The 20,838-nt window shown below is 46.4% G+C and overlaps 1 protein-coding gene across 34 annotated transcripts in view; it reads right to left on the minus strand.

Moving 5' to 3' along the window:
* The window catches only part of TCF7L2 (transcription factor 7 like 2), a 196,685-nt gene that overhangs the window by 71,349 nt on the left and 104,498 nt on the right, over positions 1-20,838 (minus strand). For 12 of the 34 annotated variants that reach the window (XM_033841481.2, XM_033841484.2, XM_033841485.2 and 9 more), the window contains one exon: positions 1,401-1,544. The exons of 19 other annotated variants lie outside the window; for them this stretch is intronic. In XM_033841481.2, the coding sequence (XP_033697372.1) occupies positions 1,401-1,544 (144 nt within the window). The remainder of the gene's footprint in view (positions 1-1,400; positions 1,545-20,838) is intronic. 3 more of the 34 variants (XM_033841480.2, XM_073793966.1, XM_033841506.2) reach the window with 1 other exon arrangement.

The raw sequence follows: 20,838 nt of genomic DNA on the forward strand, positions 1-20,838 counted from the left end.
CACGTGTAATCCGGGCACAGTCCTCATCAGAAGAGGGGAAGGAGCATGTGGTGTCAAAAGACCCTAGACTACATCCTCAGTTTCAGTCACATCTGGCCAGAGGGGAACAATTAGACAGGAAGATTTCCACAAGACACCCACGCGTGAAGTTACTAACCAGAATTAAAACGCATTATGGTGTATAAGAGCAACCCAGTGAAAAGAAAAATACAAAACTCTGTAAGGTACCATTCCAATTTTACGAAACATTTTTAATTTTAGACACATGAATGACAAGAAAGAACTGCATCCAAACATTAAGAGATTATAACTAGGTAAAAAAGAACGTGGGTGTTTATATTTTCTTCTACCTGTTTCTCTTTGTGTCTCTAGTTCTCTCATAGGGCTATTTACCACTTTTTAGATCAGAACAAGCTTTTAAAGATGATTTCACCCGCCTTTTCCCTCTCCAAAGGCAAGACGCACGTACACGTTACCTGCGATTCTAGGCCTCTGCTGTGTTCTGTCCCTGCAGCCCTAACACGCAGCCCAGCAGCCAGCGCACAGTAGGGATACAATAAGTATTTTTCAAAGACAGAGGCTTTACTAATTGCCTCTTAAATATTCACTTTTCTTTCTAAAAAAACTTAAAAGCTAGCATTAGTACTCAAGCATTCACTCTTTAAGTCTAAAGAGTTACCTTACAATTTATCTGCATTGACTTGTGCTTTTCTGAAGATGAAAGTACGTTCTAGATGTTCTTTATTCTTTGGGACTACAAATTTGAAGAGAACTGGCACTCTCAAGCACCGAGCAGTGTGGGGTATTGACATCGTATTGAATTATTTAAAGGAAATTAACAACGCGCTTCCTGTCCTTGGAGAGTGACAACTGCCAGCAAAGCCATTCACGGGCTGCCTCAGGAAGATACCACTGCAGAAGGGCGGGCGTTGCCCAGCACCTTGAATTCTAAAAGAAAATCTCTAAGTTCTAAAGAACAAATAACAAAGACAAAGTTCAGGTGATAACTTCTCTTCCACTGGAAGCTCTGAAGAGTCCCAGGAAATTGTCTCCTGGGGGTCAAGTTTAATGGGATAACGTGTTGCTCATCGTTCTCACGGAAGCTCCGCGGAAGCTCCGCGGGACACCGGCCCACGTGGCTGTAACTGGGAGCCCGGCGCCTCGGGTTCGCGGGACCACCTCCCTCTATACCCTGTCCTGGTAAGCTGGCATTTTTATGGCTATGATAAACCTATCCGTGGTCAGCACACCCAGACATCATGGCACCCGAAGTGACAGCGATGTGACGGGAACTGGGGACCACGGCGGTGGGCACTGCCCTAGCGGGAGGTAAACTTTGGATGGGTGGTTTCAGTTCAGAGTCCGCTCATCTCATACCGTCATTCTGCTCCGAGACCTACCTCCAAACACCAGGGCTCCCCAACCTTTTGTAAGGAATGGCTCCTTTTCATGTCCCTGAAGACTTGAGTGCTGACAGTGAAGTCTGAGGGGGGGTAGAAGTGCTGACAGTCATGTCCCTGAGTGCAGCAAGGGAGGGGGCACTGCTGCCAGGAAGAAAGGGGAACAGAGTGAGGCTCGGGAGGGAGGCGGGGCGCAGTCAGCAAGGCATTCACGGCCCCCAGCCTGACTTCCTGTCCTACCCCCGCTTCTCTACAAACTCCAAGCGGGGAGGATCACGGTTCCCCGCACGAACCCAGAACTCTTCCACCTCCCTGCTGGCCAGAGACATCTTCAACACAACCTCCTCTTAGCAGCCTTTCTGATGCATCCCTTCCCGCTGAGCCCACCCTTGCCCATCGTTCCCCCTAGGGACACGCCACTCCTTCCTCTCAGAAGCCCGCTGGCTAGCATTTTCTCTCTCTCAACTTACCTTACTGAATCTTCCATTAGTTTAAACCATGTGATATTGCTGCTATTTCTACCCTACAAAACTGCAATTGTATAGGGTTCCACACAATGCTAGAGCTGTCTGGGGAGCTGTCTTAATACCTTTCCCTCTGCCAGGCTGCAGTCTTTTTGAGAGCAGCAACTACACTGACATATCTGGACCCCTTGAAAGATCTGGCAGCTCACACCCTGAGGGCTCAGGAAGTACGTGCTCTACTGCACTTCAACCCAGCTGGAGCCCTACGATGAGCGCTGCTTCTCTGGGGTTCTGGACAGGAATGTTCATATCATTCCGCTATTCCTCACAACCACCCTGTGAGGTAGGTACTACTGTCGTGCCCATTTTACAGACAAGGAAACTGACTCAGAGACGTTAAGGAGCATGCCCAAGGTCACACAGCTAGTAAATGGCGAGGGAGGGGGGGGACCTGGACCAGGTCTCAGTCAACTCATGGTGGTGCTATGTGGATGCATTTGCCTGTCCAGATGTTGACTATTGCTCTGTAAATGGGGTAGAGAATTGAGGGGTGTTAAGAGCGACGTGGGGTCCAAGAAGGGCTATTTCACAACAAGGAAATATCATTCTAATCGCCTTTAAAAAAAAAAAAGAAAGAAAAGATCTATGCCTTTTGTGTTCATTGCAAAGGATTATGTCTTCCTTTACAATGAAGTTTATCTGCCTTGTAAGAAGTTTAAAAACTTCTCCACTCTAGTTTTTAAAAAGTTTTTTGTGAAGGAAAAGCCCATGAACAAATTTTTCACCCTTTTTAATCCCACAGAATAGAATTCAGGATTAAGAACATGAGATTGAGCACAATATCCGATATCTTATGTTCTGCTATTCACTGAATAGCAGGATGAGCATAGTGGGTACCAAAGACTCTAGGAGTTAGGGAAGCAATGGAAATACGGACAAATCTACAGAACAGCAGCCACGTTTCTAGAATAACTTACATGGTTCCCATATAACCTGGTCCTCCGATGGGGGAGGTGGGGGCTTATCCAGGTGGATTAAAACCAGCCGAAAGCCATGTGAACACCCAAATTGAGAAGAAGCCACATCTCCTGCAAACTGGTGCTACTCTAGGGCCCTTGCTGGTTGCAACTGTCCCCGTGGCTGGACTTTTAAAGTCACCACTGCCGGGAGCCCCAAGCTCTGCTCCCAGGAAGGACAGCCGAAGCCCCAGAGGAAGCACTGGTTGCCCATCCCTGGAGGTCTCTGGTCTCCACCCAGGAAGCAGAGCCTCCCACTCTGCATTTCTCCACGGGGCTCGTTTGTAAACAGGAATGTGAGTCACTGGGCAATCATGAGTCCATTTTCAAGATTAGCCCAGCTTGACAACCAAGGTCCTCCTATTCTGCCTTGTCGCAGCCGTGACTCACCTTAACTGCCTCCCACCAAAGGGGCCATGGTTTAGCCCTCCAATTGTTCCTGAAGGGAACCCAGCAATATGGGGGTTTCAATCCTTGTCTGCTTATTTTGTTTCCTAACACAATGCTGAGAGCAAAGAGGCAAGGTTCCCGAGGGCAAGCACCCCAGGAGTTTGTAAAAGAAGTGTATCTAAGGTTACCGCAGACCACATTCTCTTTATTATCTTCCCATGGCCTTTCCTTAGGGCCTGTACTCCCACAGGGGCTTGCACACAGGCTTGTTATGCTCGTGGGCACGCGCGTGCACACACACACACGCACGCCTCTGTATAGGATCTAGATACTCTTCCATTCCTGGGAACCTCAGAGCCAAATCTGCAGGTCACTCCTACCAATACTGTAGGATCTACCAGCTTTGAAATGTGTGAGATTAACCTTACCCCCATCTTATCCTAGGGGTCTACCCTGCTTTGCTCTTTATTCTAATTTCCTTAATTATTCATTTCTAATCTTTTTACGTAATATGAGGTCTTACAAGCCAATTCAAATCTGGGGGCTATAAGATGTCTTATAAACAGATCCAAATGTATATACAAATACCAAATCCTTTTGTTCCATGACAAAACTCTAGTTGAGCCTTTCCCTACCAAACCTAAGACTCTTCGACACATCCTAAAGGCTATGAAGGCAGATGTCTGCCAAGTTTTCTGCTCAGCATCTATTCATGCTTTTTCTGGTAACAGTGCCCTGAATTACACAGCAGGTACCACCCTAACTCTCAAGCCATACAGTCTGGGTAGAGTGGACCCTATCCCGACCTGCACGGAGGGGTAGGTGTACACGGTCCAAATGCACTCAGCACATCACACCCCCTTACCCAGCCACCGATTCAGAATTGTGGGGAAGATAAAGTCTCTCTGGACTCAAACCTGCTTCCGTGCAATGAAGTCAACCTGGAGGAGAGCAGAGTCAAGGGCTGGAAGGAAGTGATGTCCTGGTATATGGGCCCCCGGATCCAGCCACGCTACCTGTATACTTTTCAATTATGGGTCAATACACTCATTTTCCTTAGGCCAGTTTGGGCTGGGTTTGAGGCAAGGGAAGGGCACCCTGACCGGAGAATTCTAGTTGCCTTAGAATGACCTCGGTAATCGTCCATCCACACATCAAGCAGTAAGGTGGAAAAAACTGGAGACGCTCCAGGAAAAGTAAATGAAGGCCTCGCCAGTTTCATGCTCCAGGCATGATGTGGGGATTATTACAAGGCAATATATTGGAGTAAGTGTCTAGTACTTTTCAAAATAAGAATGAACGTGGCTTGTGGCCAGTCTCTGGGATGGGGGTGGTAGCCTTGAGAAACCACACCCCTGCTAGAACCGTCACTCGGCCCTCCTCCTCTAGTGCCTCTGAAGCCACCAGCTACACTGACTGACTCTATTAAGATGTGGTCTCCAGAAGTTGAGGCTGTACCATGTCAAGACAGACATGGCAGGTTTCATCTTCTCTGATGGCTTGGCCCCTGAGGACATGGGGTGTTGACCAGTTCTGGACGTGGCCGCATGGAGCAGAATCAAGATGTACCACTAAGAAGTTAGAGCACTAGTTGAATATTCTACTATCTGGTTTCTTTATGAGCTTACAGCCGCCTTCAACAGGTGGCTGGGCAATATTCAAATGTTAATGCAACAGAATGGAAACCAACGAGCCAGAAAGGACAAATTGCTCTGCCAGGAAAAATAAACACAAAAGAAAAGAATATAGGAGGAGCTGAAAAGCATTTAAAAACCAAAACCCTTAAATAGACTAAAGCCTCCAGAAATAAAGATTTTCTATGAAATTTGTTATTCTGACCAAATTTGGCCAACAGCCAAGAGCTGTTGGGAGAATTCTAAACCCACCTCTTAGGGCAGGAAGAAAAAGGCAAACGCTTTCAATTTTGTTTCAGTAAAGTTTGGTGTGATTGTTAACTTTATATGTCAACTTGACTGGGCCATGGGGTGCCCAGATATTTGGTCAAACATTATTCTGAGCATTTCCGTGTTTTGGATGAGTTAAAATTGGTAGAATGAGTAAAACTGAATGCCCTTACGAATGTGGGTGGGCCTCATCCAATCTGTTGAAGGCCTGAATGGGAACAAAAGGCTGTTCCTCCCCCAAATAAGGGAGAACTCTGCCTGCCCAACTGCCTTTGAGCTGGGACACTGGGGTTTTTTTTTTTTTTTCCTACCTTCGGGATTGGACTAAGACATAGGCTCTTTCTGGGTCTCAAGCCCGCCAGCCTTTGGACCAGAACTAATACCATCAGCTCGTTTGATTCTCAGGCCTCCAGACTTCAACTACAGCTACACCATAAACTCTCCTGGGTCTCCAGCTCACCAGCTGCAGTTCTACGGGCTCGTTGGTCTTCCTAACTGCATGAGCCAGTTCCTGACCATCAGTCTCTTTTTCTACTTGTCTGTCTGTCTGTCTATCTATCTCCTATTGGTTCTGTTTCTCTGGAGAACCCTAATATATTTGGGGTTGTGTTTTTATATGTTTTCTCCCCCCAAGCAAGAGGGAAAGGATTATTTGTGGGTCTCTCAAAGATATCAGAATTGTGAAATGGAATGGGTCTTAGAAATCATGGAATTGAATTCCTTATGATTTTTTAAAATCTCTAAGTCTAGGCATAAAACTAGGACCTACCCAGGACGACACAGCTAGAAAAGAACAAACCAAAACCCAGGTTTTAAAAACTAGGAGATAGGGGTTCTATGCATAACATGGATGAGTTTTATTCTGAAACTGCAGCATCTTTGGAGGGATAAGAAATCCATTTGAGAGAAGGACGTGGGCAAGCGCCCTTCCACTGAAGAAGCAAACTAGTAAAATGACAATTTTTTAAAAATTGGAGGGAGGGCAAAAACCTCTTATCTCTTTATCATTTACTCACATACACACGCACATGTGTGTACAAACAAGGACACCAAAACAAATAAGCAACAGCAGGCAGCCAGCCATCCATCCAACCAACCAACCAGAGCCCACACACACGTACATAACCTCGAAAAGAGATTTCAGGTCTACAGGTCATGCTGATCTAGCTTTGAGTCCATCAATAATTACCACCTCTGAAGGTAAGTTAACTCTGGTGGGAACTACTTACGTTTGAAAGATCTTGCCAAACAACACAGATGCAAAAAAACTGGCATCACGGCTCCAGGCAAGCTACCATTTTTGTCATTAAAGGTGAAGCCAGTTTTTCCCCAAAACAGGATACCATCACAGACGTGGCAAATGTGTGCAACGTTATTTTTCATGATTATTTTTCCAAAATGTGAGTGTGTGTGAGTGACAAGGTGTGAGAGTCTATGTGTGGTGCGTGTGTACACACTGAACACCTGTGTGCATACAGAGGTAGGCGGGTATCCTCCAATATGGAAGACAGTGGCCTGCAGTCAGGAATGGCAAGTACCCGGCTCACCTACGGCAGCTCCCTCTTCCCTTACCCGTGTCAGTATCACCTGGCCACCCTGCTCAGAGCTGGCATGTGGTGAAACGTAATCATCACCCCTACACTCAAGGAATGTAGAAATAAAGTCTGCCTTGGCCATTGAGGACCTCATCTTAGTGAGAGAGAGACCAGGATCCAAACAGAATGAACACAAAAGGAGCCGATGTTAAGTCAACCCTTAGCCTAGCCTTTTGCAAAGCACAGTTCACCTCTTCCTCAGTCTCAGCGGAGAGACAGATGTGGGGCCTCACTGTCACTGCCACTTCCCACCAACTAGCTGTGCGCCCTGTACTTCTGGGGCTCAGTTTGTCAAGTCACGTGAGGGTGCCAGCTGCTAGATGACTTGTGAGGGCCCTGTTCACCCTCCAGCGTGCTCCAATGCTGCAGGGCGAGCAAAACGTAGAGGCGGGGGATACAATCAAGTCCTCCAATCGCTCTCAGTACAAATCCAACGTGCCTGGATATCTAGACGTGGCCATTACATAAGAGGCGATATTTACTGAAGAAAGTTATATTCAAGGAGCAAAAGCTTTCTTTTACCAGATAAAATATCTACATGGCCAAGGAAAAATATTTTAGCAATAAGGTATAACAAACGGGAATTTGTAGCATCATTTCAAAAGGTGTTTATTAGTTTAAAGAAAATGTTGCCAACTTTTGTTTTCTGGGGAAAAAAATACTTCTCAAGAAGTTGAAAATAAAACATACTTTTTAATTATGGTATAAACAATGAAGGAAAAGTCATATAAAATATCTTTTGAAGAACTGGGAATAAAGTTTAAAAAAGTTACTTGAGTAATTTTGAATAAAGCACATGCTTTTATTTTTTAGCTGACATCAACACTAAATTAACTGACTTAATTGACTAAATTATTGGTTATGTCAAATTAACTAAATTAATTGACTTTAAGTGAAGGCAAGGCTTTCTGGGGTGGTGATAACGTGAAATAGCTAACCTTAATATTGGGAATTTAGCTAAGGCATGCAAAAAATAAATGAAGTTCTAATAGACATCGCTGGAACACTAAACGAAATCCTTTCTACGGCCAACCTCATTCCTTGGACACCCATACACTAGCAGAGCACCAGTGCATCTTTCCCATCTGTTTCCTCAGACAGTGATGAGGTTCCGTGGTGACCTCAAGCAGGTGGAAAAGTGAAGCTTTTCCCTGCGACCTCCATCTCCATTATTTGCATATGGACCTGAGAGATTAACAGTGTAATCTTTCCAGACAAGCAAAATGCCAACAAGCTCATCCATTACTTTGAGAGAACAGGAGCTGATTCACACGTGTGGGCAGAGGACCCCTATGGAAGAACTGGAGGCAGAAGCTCAGGTCCACTGTGAATCCAGCTAATAAATAAATGTAATATCGTGCTGTTAATGAGATTTTTGCCAAAGGACAGCTCCTCCTCCCAGGAAAGCCTCCGGGAAGGGATGTGGGTCCATATGACGCCCCTGGGGGCCATGAAGAGCACTGCACAGAATCAAGGGACCAAGAGGGGGAGAGTCTGATTGGGATTGGTGATGTGTACTTGGTAATCCTCTCTTTAAAAACCAACGTATCGCCTACAAAAAGACAAAAAAAAAAAAAGCACCCAGAAATGGAGCTGAGAGGTTGTAAAGACAACAGAAACCAGGTGTGCCTGGGGAGCTAGTTACTACTCAGGAAGTTTAGAGTGCTTTGCTCTGAAAAAGCAAGCAGTGGAGATCAACAGCACCCTCCTCTCAGATCAATGGGGACCAAATGTTTTAGAATGCAAATAACAGGTTTCTAGACAAACCCTGGAACTTCTCCTGGAAATGTTTTTATAATTCACATCTTGTTAGCCACAGGAGCCCCAATTAAATGTCTTCTCTTCTCATTTCTACTCACCAATTATTAGCATTAGATAATAACATACTATTTTCTGCTAATATGTTTCCTGACAACATCAAACTCCAGAGGGTCTTCATGGTGCAATAACTGTGCAAATGACGGCTAACCGACGAGAAAATGTTATTTAAACCTTCTCAGCGTTTATGAAAAAACAAACCATTTTGGCTGAAATGCATTATACTAATGGCGTAAAAACTTACTGAATTGAAATAATTTGAAAAAAAAGTTCTCCCCAAACATCATGAAAGAGGGACTCACACTGCAAGGATATAAGGTTATAAATATTCAAAAACAATGGACGATATGTGGAACCTAGAAAAATGGTACAGATGAACCGGTTTGCATGGCAGAAATAGGGACACAGATGTAGAGAACAAACGTATGGACACCAAGGGGGGAAAGTGGCGAAGGGGGAGGGGGGTGATGAATTGGGAGATTGGGATTGACATATATACACCAATATGTATAAGAACCTGCTGTATAAAAAAATAAAATTCAAAAAAACACACAGAAAAAAAAAAAAAAGAATGCCCACAGGCAGGACCACTCTTGACACCATCTCATTCAGAACGGGAAGGTACATGAGAATTTGGGGAGAGGCTTGCCAGCTCCATTCTCTAACATCCCTGGTTCCAGAATGACAGTCATCCCCCAGCTGTCATCCCCCGAAAGAATCACACTATTGGTAATTTCATAACTTGAGCGGCCACCACTATTGCCACTGGGCACACACCTGGGACACCATAATGGGTCCTGCCTGGATGGGGGTGATGAATTCTCTCAGGACTATGGTATTCGGGGTTTCTCAGCTTGAAAGGGAGAGTTGGAGCCACAGGATAAAAGATAAGGGGATGAGACAAATTATCCCATGCCACCCAAGTTGTTGGCTATTCTTCTACCCCGAATACTTATATTTTTAATAAAGAGAACCTTGAGAGAGAAAAAAAAAATCCTAAATTGTGTGTGTGTGTGTGTGTGTGTGTGTAGAAGGCAACAGAGACAGTACACCCATAAGCTGAAGGAGTCAATCCCATCCTGCTCCCATTTCTTCTCACCACTAAGTGGATGGGCCCTGCTAACGTGTAGTCAGGCCCAGAAAAATCACTCACATATTCTCACTGAGATGGCTCTGAGGGAACACCTAGTTTTCAGAGTTCTCTTAAAGACTATTCAGGTTTCTTGGAGTGAAAATCATCTTCATATGGCTCACATGTGCAGCCAATAAAGAAAAAAACTCACGTGTGCCCTGAAACGTTTCCCCTCAAAGCACTTAAGGGACATGAATGCCAAAGACAGTCCTGGAGGGTAGTGATCAGAACTGATGACCAAGCGACTGACCCAGGCTGGGCCCACCACCCTGAACAGAGAAATTCCACCTTCGGCCACATCAAATCAACCACAGTGCAGACGCGAGCCAGTGCAGCAAATCGGGACAAGATGAATTTTCCTATCTCCAGAGTGTCAACATACCTGGGCTTCTTAATATTTACAACAGGTAAAACTAACAAACCAAAGCAGTAACAAAAAAACAAACCAAATATAAAACAAACAGACTCCCTAGACCTCTTCTCATCACAGTCTTAGGTGGATGCCATTTGAGTCATTACCACCTGAGGAGAAAATAAAGAAAAAGGAGATAGCGGCTATCAGGAACAAGTGTGAGTCACTGGAGATAAAATCTTAATCCTTGGTCAACATACAGAAAAACTTATTAGCAATAGTTACTACTTCCATAGATTAAACGCATTCAGTGCCTCCGGGAGACCCAAACTCTGAAGTCATCTTTATCCAATGTTTGGTTCCAAGCAGAGTCTGAGGAGGTTAAGTATGTCTTCAAATACGCAGACCACTCACAGACTTGGAAATCTTTGCCTTGTAACAGTATTTATCATAAGAGCACTTAACTTCCGATAAAAAGGAAAGGGATAATTTCAACAATTAAATACGGTCTAGATTAATATTTTTAAAATTCTGAAGTTTACCATCAACTGATAAATGGATCAATAAAATGTGATCTATCCACACAATGGAATATTATTTGGCTATAAAAAAAGTAATGAAATAGTGACAGACGCCACAACATGGATGAATATTGAAAACACTAAGCTAAGTGAAAGAAGCCAGTCCCCAAAGACCACATATTGTATGATTCCATATACGCAAAATGTCTAAAACAGACAAATCCACAGAGACAGAGAATAAATGGGGAATGGGGGATGAGTTGGGGGAAATGGGGAGTGACAGCTAATGGGTATGGAGTTTCTTCTGGAGGTGATAAAATGTTCTAAACTTGATTGTGGTGATGGTTGCAACTCTGCAAATACACTAAAAATCATTAACGTGTACACTTTAAATGGGTGAACTGCATAGTACGTGAATAAACTAATTTTTAAAAAATTCTGAAGTTTCAGTTGGTCTAACCACCATTATCGTATCTCTCACTGCTTTCTATTTGAATTCTGAGCACATTTTATTTGAAACGAATACACGACTCTGGGAAACAGGCAGGATAAGAATTATCATTCCCATTTCACAGGAAGCAGAGGTCCAGAGACCTTCTGTTTTCTTTGCACTGACTGGCTAGGTTTCCACAGGGCACAAGGAGGAGTGTGAATTATGGAGAAGTCATAGGTCTTACCGTTCCCCCAATCAGGGAGGGATTAATATCCAGCTCTTGCCAGATGTCTAGAAATGTATATGGTTCGGTCATGCAGACATGCTACTGAACAAAAGACACTGAAAAATAGCACTTGGATTACTGGAATGCAACTCTCAATAGCATGAAATTCAGGTTAAACAATTGAGCTAAAAAAGCAGGGCAGGAGGAGGAGTCGTCTCAAGTTGGTATCTGGTGGGGTGAAAATATACCCAATTAGATGTGGCCATATAATTTTCACATCAAACATCTTGCGGTCCCAAAGGCAACTAATAGCACAGCTTGCCGTGGATTTTCCCAAGTTTTCAAAAGCAATGACAGCCCTCTTCGACAAAGCCATTTAACATAACAGAAGGTTAAAGTGGGAACCACAAACACTTGCTTTTCTTAATTTACACCTTTCATTTACTTCCCCAGAAATGTCATGGAGGAGCCATGAAATTTATGATGTACTGTTCATGCATCATATGTACGGCTCCTTTTAAGAATAGGATTTAGAAAGCAGAATGTGAACTCTAGAAGGTAATCTGGAGCTATACCTTAAAAAAAAAAAAAAAAACTTTTAGTATTCCAGGAGAAACAAGATGATTTGGTTGGGTCTTGCACTTAAATTTAAAAAAAAAAAAGGGGGGGGGGGATGGAGAGAAAATATTAGGTGAGTGGGAAACTAGTGGGTTTTGACAAATGCAAATATGACGACTTCACATCATCTATTCGACTAACGAGGGACCATCAAAACCCGTTGCTGGAGCACAGCAAACAAAACACAGCTCACAGGGGCTTTTCTCTGCATCACAGACTTTTGGAAGCATGAGAAGCTACTAACTTTTAAATCATCATGTTTGTGTAGTTTTAACCATTTCTTTTTTTCTTTATTTTTTTTTTTGAAAAATAGTCTAGTAAACCACTAAGGTATTTTTTAAGTACATAAAGTCATTGGCCAAAAAAAAAGACAACTTAAAACACACATTGGCAAATTGGGATGTCATTCATTTTAAAATATTCTTTCTTAGTCCTTAGACTGTTCTTTAGTTTCAGGAATAACAGAGGGATGGTTGCTCAAACACTCACGTTAAAAGCAGGACTTCTCAACCTCAGCCCTACTGACATTTTGATAATTCTCTGTGATGCGGAGGGGGTGGGGGGGAGGCTGCCCTAGCAGTACCTCTGGCCTCTACCCACTAGATGACACTAGCATCCCCTGCCCAGCTGCGACAACCAAAAATGCATCCAGACGTTGCCAAACGTCTCCTGGAGAGCAAAACCACCCCAGCTGAGAACCAGTGAGTTAAAGATAACTGGCCTGAAAATTCTCCTATGACATGGACGGATGCAGAGGCCCTAGCTTGAAAAGGCACCCAGATCACAGCAGCAGCCGGCAGCAACAACAAAATCAGCCAACCTTCATCCAAATCCTCCAACAGCGATCAGTTTCGGAAACCCAGAAAAATATGATGATACTGTAAACATCCCCCTGAGCCTCCCCAGTGACTAGTGTGTAGCCTTCAACTGTGTGCCAAGGTCCCATAGTGCCCTGCAACTCTTTTAAGCGTCCCTAATACTGTCATTCACAAATGAAGGGACAGTACTAGCAAGATTAGTATGTGTCTAAAGGCGGGGTGGGCATGGTCCCCAGTATGTTTTGGTCTCTTTAAAACCACAGAGCTGTAGTAATCTGCTGATCTATAATAGATACCCCAGTCGCTCAAGAAAACCCAAACTACTCCCTCTTCAGAGTGGGGGGAGTCTATTGGTAGCCAGACGGCAAAACAATGAGATTTTTACCTCTGATCTCCTTAATGAAAGAATCCAAAGAACAAAATACAAAATGGAGCCCAAGTCTAATTCATAAATGCAGAAGGTTCTGCATAAAGTGAGTCTGAGGATCTACTAGATCCCAGAGGATGTTTGTGCTCAAGCAAGAGACGGGCAGCATCAACACCCTCGCGGACCTCTGGTGGATTAGTCAGCCTGCCGACGGCGCTCGAAACTGCCACGGGAAAGCATTCCTCTGCTCACCGGCCACGAGCACAAGAGGTCACAGCAGTGCCAGAGGGAGGGGGGCCAAACCCCAGACCCATCTCAAGACCCCGGTGCCTCCTGTCCAGAGTGGAGAAACGCTGCGATGCATCACCATTCCCGGGGTGTGGTTTGTTTTCTGGACGCCGTGCCAGCAACTCCCGCTGGGAGCCATCCAGGCCACGGGGATGGGCAGCATCTGGCTAAGTGACTCACGCCGAGGCCAACAGGTTGGAAAGGCTTGCAAGAATAAAAATGGGAGCGGGAAGCAGCTCCGCAGGGAAGAGTCCAGAACATCCTGTGACCCATTTAAATCCAAACCCTCTCGTGATCATCAAAAGCTAGGTTTCCAGGGTTGACACTCACCCAATGACAACTCGATGGTTCTTTCTCTACAGACCCCGAGCAGGAAGGGGGCCCAGGAACTCTGCCTGCTGTCCGAGTTCTAGACTGGAAAGACACCTGCTTGAAAGACACAGCGATCCACCCAGGTGCAGTGGGTGCGCGCCGCGCTCTCCCATCTCACGCCAGGCCACCCGGCTCTGCCCTATGGAAACACAGCCAGTCTCCGGCATCCTGGTGGCCTCGTGGACATGAGCGGTGTACTGACTCTAGTTCAGCATCCAGGTTCATCACTCAGCACTTAGCACCTGAATTCATTAGGCCGCCTCGAGAAGCCTGGTCTCCGCGTTTTTATCTAACACGCCAGAAACATCTCAGACCCAGTGCCAACCCCCATATCATTACCATGATGTATGCAGGGAAGCACCCTGCATCTTGTTTCTCTTCGCCCCAAAAGGCAGACAAGAGGGCTTCCCTGGTGGCGCAGTGGTTGAGAGTCTGCCTGCTGATGCAGGGGACATAGGTTCGTGCCCCGGTCCGGGAGGATCCCACATGCCGCGGAGTGGCTGGGCCCATGAGCCATGGCCGCTGAGCCTGAGCGTCCGAAGCCTGTGCTCCGCAGCGGGAGAGGCCACAGCAGTGAGAGGCCCGCGTACCGCAAAAAAAAAAAAAAAAAGGCAGACAAGAAACAAGAGCTAGCCAGAGATCAAGGCAAGAACCAAGCTATGAGCTCCCACCAAGTCACTGCAAATAAAAACTTCTCAGTTTCCACTGCCAGTCTTCCAAGCGTGAATAACATGGGTATCGGCTCCTCTTATCTAAGGAGTGTATAAGCGAGCGCGTCATCTGGAAGGCACTTTCCCCATTTATTAACAGCAAGTTGTCTGAACAGCCACTCTCCCTGGGGCGCGTGACTGAAGATGGGGCGCCCCGACTCTGCTTCCTCCAGCACCCACAGAGCCCCAGGCCGGCCCCCAACCCAGAGGAGCCCAGTCATCTGGGATGGCATGGCAGTCTTCCGGGGATCTGCACCCGTGTGACCTGCCTGAAGGGGTTTGCACCATCCCCGCTGTTGGGGTCGCTGACGCCCCGGGCTGCCGAGGACAAATCTCCGTGGCAGGCTCTGCCGTCTCGGGCTCAGCTTCAGTTTCAGCTCGGGCACCTCGGGCACCGACAAGGTTTGGACCCGTGCCCAGTCCCAACACTGATAACATTCCTTGCAGCTGCCCCCCCGGGAACAGAAAAGGTAAAAGATTCCTCCCTCCGATGTGTGAACCAGGGGAGAAAAGCCGGGGGGGGGGGGGGGGGGGGGGGGGGCCTGGGGGTGAGAATACAGAAAAGGAAAGGTTTCCTGAAACTCCCCTGGAGCCCCTCTTAGCACCAAGGGAATCGGTACCCTATCTCCACGTCTGTTCCAACATCACAAAAGACAGATACTCAAGCTTCTGCGGCCCAGTGTACCCTCAAAGCAGGAATTCCCCCTGGAGGTGAAGTTGAGGGAGACAGCGTTTAACCCTCTCCCCACCAACACTGGAGTCGCCACCAGGCAATAAGAGGGAGGAATCCATGGGTCCCGGGTCCAGAACTAACCCACCAAGCGTTCCACTACTAATATTCCAGCATGCTCGTCTGTCCTCACGACGACCTCTCGAGTGTTTCTATCTTCCGGCTTCTTGTAGCAAATAGGGGAGTGAGGCAGAGTTGAGGGAAGCAAAAGGACACTGACCTCCAGAAGGCTGAGGCGAAGAGGCCACCTTGGGCAAGTTTCCATCATAAGTCCCTCACTTTACTAAGTGAAAGGAACCAGACCATGAGGTGTATGATTCCATTTATCCAATATGTCCAGAAGAGGCAAATCCACAGAGACAAAAAATACAGTAGCAGTTGCCTAGGACTGGGAGGAACTGGGGGGAATGGGGAGTGGCTGCTCATGGGGACAGGGGTTCTGGAGGGAGGTGATGAAAATATTCTGCAACTGATCGTGGTGATGGCAGCAAACTCTGAATATACTACGACCATTGAACTGTACACTTTCAATGGGTGAACTGTATGGTATGTGAATTATTTCTCAATAAAACTATCGTTAAAACAAAAAGTTTAGCCATCGCAAACATGGGGCTTTCATCCTCTTCTGGCTGAGTCAGTTTTAAATGGTGTCTCCTGGACTAAAAGTAAAGATAATCTGGAAGGTCTTTAGAAAGTATCTGGATAAGCTATTAACCTGCTTGAGACTCAAGCTACTGGTACGGAGCTAACAATGTTATCTACCTTAAAATGTCACAAGGGTTCAATTCCAAGGGGAGGTAAAGAGCTTGGCACAGTGCCCTGGACATGACAGGTGCTCTACAGAACGCACCTGCTTTGCATACCCTCCTGCAGGAGGTCTCAGAGAGAAAGGCCAGGTTCTAGAGAGAAGGACTGGCAGCCATCTTTGCCTCAACCCTGTTGCTTTTTTCAGCATTCTTTCCTCACCTGCCATATTAAGAGTGTGACCAACTTAAAAAGCAATTAATAATAAATGCCAAAGTCTGGGAACTCTATGAAAGCTGTATCTGCAATGGCAGATCCTAAAAATATACTGCATACCCATTCCTACAGGGCTCTCCTTTGCCAGAGGGTCTTGCCCCTATTCAGCAGATGGGACACAGCAAAGAGCACAGGGAATATGCCCAGGATTACACTGGATTCTACAGAAGGAGGTGTCATGACCAGTTCTTAGCTCCAAAAAGGCTAACCTCTATGATCACCTTCACAAGCGAAGGCACAAAACTAATGAAGAGCATCTAGTAGATACCAGAAAAAGAGCTAAGAACTTCACAACACCTGTTTAATGCAAAATTCAATAATTATTTTTAGAAGATGTTGGGGGTAGGAGTTTATTTATTTATTTATTTTTAGCTGTGTTGGGTCTTCGTTTCTGTGCGAGGGCTTTCTCTAGTTGTGGCAAGCGGGGGCCACTCTTCATCGCGGTGCACGGGCCTCTCACTATCGCGGCCTCTCTTGTTGCGGAGCATGGGCTCCAGACCCAGCAGGCTCAGTAGTTGTGGCGCACAGACCTAGTTGCTCTGCAGCATGTGGGATCCTCCCAGACCAGGGCTCGAACCCGTGTCCCCTACATTAGCAGGCAGATTCTCAACCACGGCGCCACCAGGGAAGCCCCTAATTAATTTTTTCAGACTGACTCCAGCTAATTCCCCCAGGGAATCACCCTAACACCAGCCAGTCATGTGACCCAATGGGAGCTTCCATCTTCTTACTTGATCCCCCCTTCCCAGCCTCACTGATTGGTCCAAACTGGGGCAAGAATCCCACCAATGAAAGCCTGCGACACTACCCATCCTCCAGGACTTCCCACCAAAGCTCTGCAGTAGGAGGAAACGAAGACAACATAGAGAGGACACACTCAAAGGGCCGATGTGCCCTCGTGGGACAGCATTTCAGTTATCCCTTTAGCAAGCCCTACCTCTGCCATTCCCAAAAGTTAGTTATGGGAATCAAAGAACTCCCCTTTTCCTTGTTTAAACTTGTTCCGGTTGGGTTTCTGATACCTGTCACTACAGAATTCCATTAAAGGAGTTTTGTGGCGTTTTTTAATGTTCTATACAAAGGGGGAGGGCATTCCAGATTAGGTAACTTTGCTCTAACACACAGGTAATAAGGAATGGTGCCCAACACCTTGGCCAGCCCATCTAGCTCCAGAGCCTTGGCCGGTCCATTCCACTACACCATCCCAACCCACCACTCCTATTAAAATCCTACGCCCGAAACAGGACCCCAGGGCATTTGGTGAGGCCCTTAGTTTGCCCTTAGAGTTTTCAGAGGTTGTCTCCAAAATACATATGTGCGTACTCAAACAAGAAACCAGCAAACACAGAAGGCCCCTTCCCCCAAGTAAGCACCAAAATGATCAAACTTGGACTTCTCCAGGTCTGTGTGTGTGTGTGCGTGTGTGTGTGTGTGCGTGGTCCACCTCACACACCCCACACAGCACCGCTCTGTTACTAGATGTGATGGAACACAGGACTTCTACATTGTGGAAGTGAATATTAAAAGACAAGGAAGATATCTGTAGAATTAGTGTTTAGAACCTAGAGTTGGAAATTAGCAAGTGGAGCTCCCCAGCACAAAAGGCTCCACCAGTGCTTGAGTGAACGAAGTGTTTGAATGCCCTGAGTGAACACACTAAGCACCCAGCGTATACGCAGTCCCCCAACAAGCAGAAGACCAGATGGGTCTACTTCTTTAGACACGTCCCAATTCCATTTCTGAATAACGTCCGAGTGTTTGCGGTTGTTCGCACGGCCCCAGCACATACTCCCGGAAGGCTTCCGTGACTTAGTCCGGCAGAAAGAAACAGGCTCCCGTTACAGACACACTTCTCCCTCTGAGCTAGACACACCATCGTGCCCACCACACCCACCATCCGCCCCTGAGGAGGTCCACCCCACCCTGGGCTTCATCCCACCATGTGCAAGCCCCTCTCTGATAACTGGACTGGAGACAGCATGTCACCCAAGGACGGCCAAGGCTGGACAGTGGCCATCAGCAGGCACAGACACACCAGCCAAACAAGGGGTAGGGAACCAAATTCTCCCTCTTGGTTTTTTAGGGTTTTGGTGTACCTAATCAGGAACTCAGAATAAACTGGGACATAGAGAAGAAGTCCATGAGTTGAAAGGGCCAAGGTGGAACGTGAGTGTGGAAGTGAGGAGAACAGGGGACTCAGGCAGAGAGCATGAGGGTGCAGAGAGAAAGTGGCCTGCAGACTGGGAAGGGTTAAGAGATGATACACAAAGATGAGAGGAGACAGGCCCAGGGCTAAGTAACATCTCCGCGTGGAGCAACTCCTGCCCTGCCGTCCCTCCAGCAGCCTGGGGTTGGAAGCAGTCCCCCAGTCCCAGGACCAACGGCCAGCGGCCCCTCTCCAGCTGTTGAATTCCTGTCCGTGTCTCCAGGAGGCCAAACCACTTCAGCAGCATCTCTTCTTCCCGATTCTCCTGTGTAGCCTTAAAATAAACCCCGCAAGACTCACAGGAACCGAACTGCAGGCTCTGTTCCCCAAGCCCACATGCTCCCCGCTTTCCAAGCATCCTGGACCACTCACAAGGGCTTCTGGGTCATCACCATCCAGGTGGGCCCATTTTTACCCAAATAAATAATCTTGTTCACTGTCAACAGTGCGCAAGAGTGTACAGAAAAGAGGGGCCGTGAAAACCTTGTACACAAAAAATCGTCATATTTTGTTCAAAATGGGAAGTTGGTATAAGCTTCATGAGTCATTTTTTTTTAAAGGGGAGTTAAGTCTACACTGTTCTCACATGTCATAAATGGTCTCCCAGGACTGTTATCTCCTCAGCAGGTTTAATAAGGCACTTAAGACTTAACAAAATACTAACTTTCTAAAAGGGACTTCAGAGTTTAACTGAAGTCCATAAAGTTATACCAAATGCCATGGAGGAAGACATGTCCCCAGTTAGAGGTTCTGCGACCTCTCCCGTTGCGGAACACAGGCTCCGGACGTGCAGGCTCAGCGGCCATGGCTCACGGGCCCAGCCGCTCCGCGGCATGTGGGATCTTCCCGGACCGGGGCACGAACCCGTGTCCCCTGCATCGGCAGGCGGACTCTCAACCACTGCGCCACCAGGGAAGCCCCCAGTTACAGGGTTTTAAAGGGTACCCAGAGATGAAAGAGCGAAGAACAAGTTGAGGAGAATCCTAGCCCTCCAAGGTTATAAGGCTCTGTCCACTGACTCTATTTTCCATTTTACAGTCACAGCAGAGGCAGAGATCATTGAATCACTAAGTTTCCAAGCTACAAAGGACCCAAAAAAAACCCAATCATACATAACCCCTATTATCTTTTTTAAAATCTATGAAATAAAACATGCCATGACTTGCCCAGGGTCACACGGCAAGTTTCTGACAGGAGTAACAAAGGACTCAGTCTCCCTGGGTCTGAGCCCAGGCCTCATTCCCTTCTGGCCTGGAATTTAATTTTCAACACATTGAAAGTTTCTGTGAAATCTAAACATAATTACATCAAAAGTCTAGCACTACTTATGAAATCTAACAGAAAAATAGATTGCCTCTCAGAAGCTTCACCAGAGGAGCTTGGCAACAGAGAAAAATTATGGCTAAGTATTTCGGAGGGGGGTGGGGGGTACATAGAGGTTTGTGGATAATAAAATCACTTCCAACCCAAACTGACCCACATTTAGAAGTCCAGATCCAGTTAATCTGACATCAGTCAATTCTGCGCTGCAGTCCAAGCATTTGAAAATTTACTTTGGGCTGAGTAGCACCAGAAGATTCTTCCTGCCACTGGTCTGCAGTTCATTTCTTTGTATGACAACCTCAACACCCAGGACTCCAGTCCTTCTGGAGCTCATCCTACAGGCTCTTCACTGGTAGATTTAGTTCAAGGTCCTCAAAGTATACATCACTGTCCAATTCACATAGTATGTTAATAACTGTGGGCTATTATGTTGATTTATTCAAAACCGCTCGTGGCAGAAACACATACTCTTTGGGCCGTTCTTCCACTGTACGTTCAAATGCATCACATTTACAGTAAGGTTAACGCGAGGTGCCCATTCTTCCCGAGAGAATACAGAAGAACGGTAATACATTAAATCCTCAAATATCGCCTTCTGATGAAGCGTCTGTAATCATTGTTCCCATTGCTGCTTTAGCCCAACCCTTCCAATGGGGAGACGGGCTAAGGAGAGCTTGGAATGTGGACATATTTTCAATGGTGTGCTGATGGAGAAGCAAGCTTTGCACAGCAGCCCAGATTCATCATCTTCAACACTAGCACCTCCCTTTAATGGTCAAAAACAAGGTGAAAACTTGGAATTGCAGAATCTTCATTAACAGAATCCTGTAAAATTGGTCCACGTGATCTAAGTGCTGATCTTTGGCCGATCCTGTCTCAAGACTCTGATTTGCTTTTATTCTTTCAGCGCAGCTTAAAAACTTGATCCACAGGGGCTTCCCTGGTGGCGCAGTGGTTGAGAATCCACCTGCCAATGCAGGGAACACGGGTTGGAGCCCTGGTCCAGGAAGATTCCCACATGCCGCGGAGCAACTAAGCCCGTGCGCCCTAGAGCCCGCGAGCTACAACTAATGAAGCCTGTGGGCCTAGAGCCCCTGCTTCACGACAAGAGAAGCCACTGCAATGAGTAGCCCCT

Source organism: Tursiops truncatus, chromosome 16, assembly GCF_011762595.2.
Source record: "Tursiops truncatus isolate mTurTru1 chromosome 16, mTurTru1.mat.Y, whole genome shotgun sequence".
In the NCBI taxonomy this organism is placed as follows: Eukaryota; Metazoa; Chordata; class Mammalia; order Artiodactyla; family Delphinidae; genus Tursiops; species Tursiops truncatus.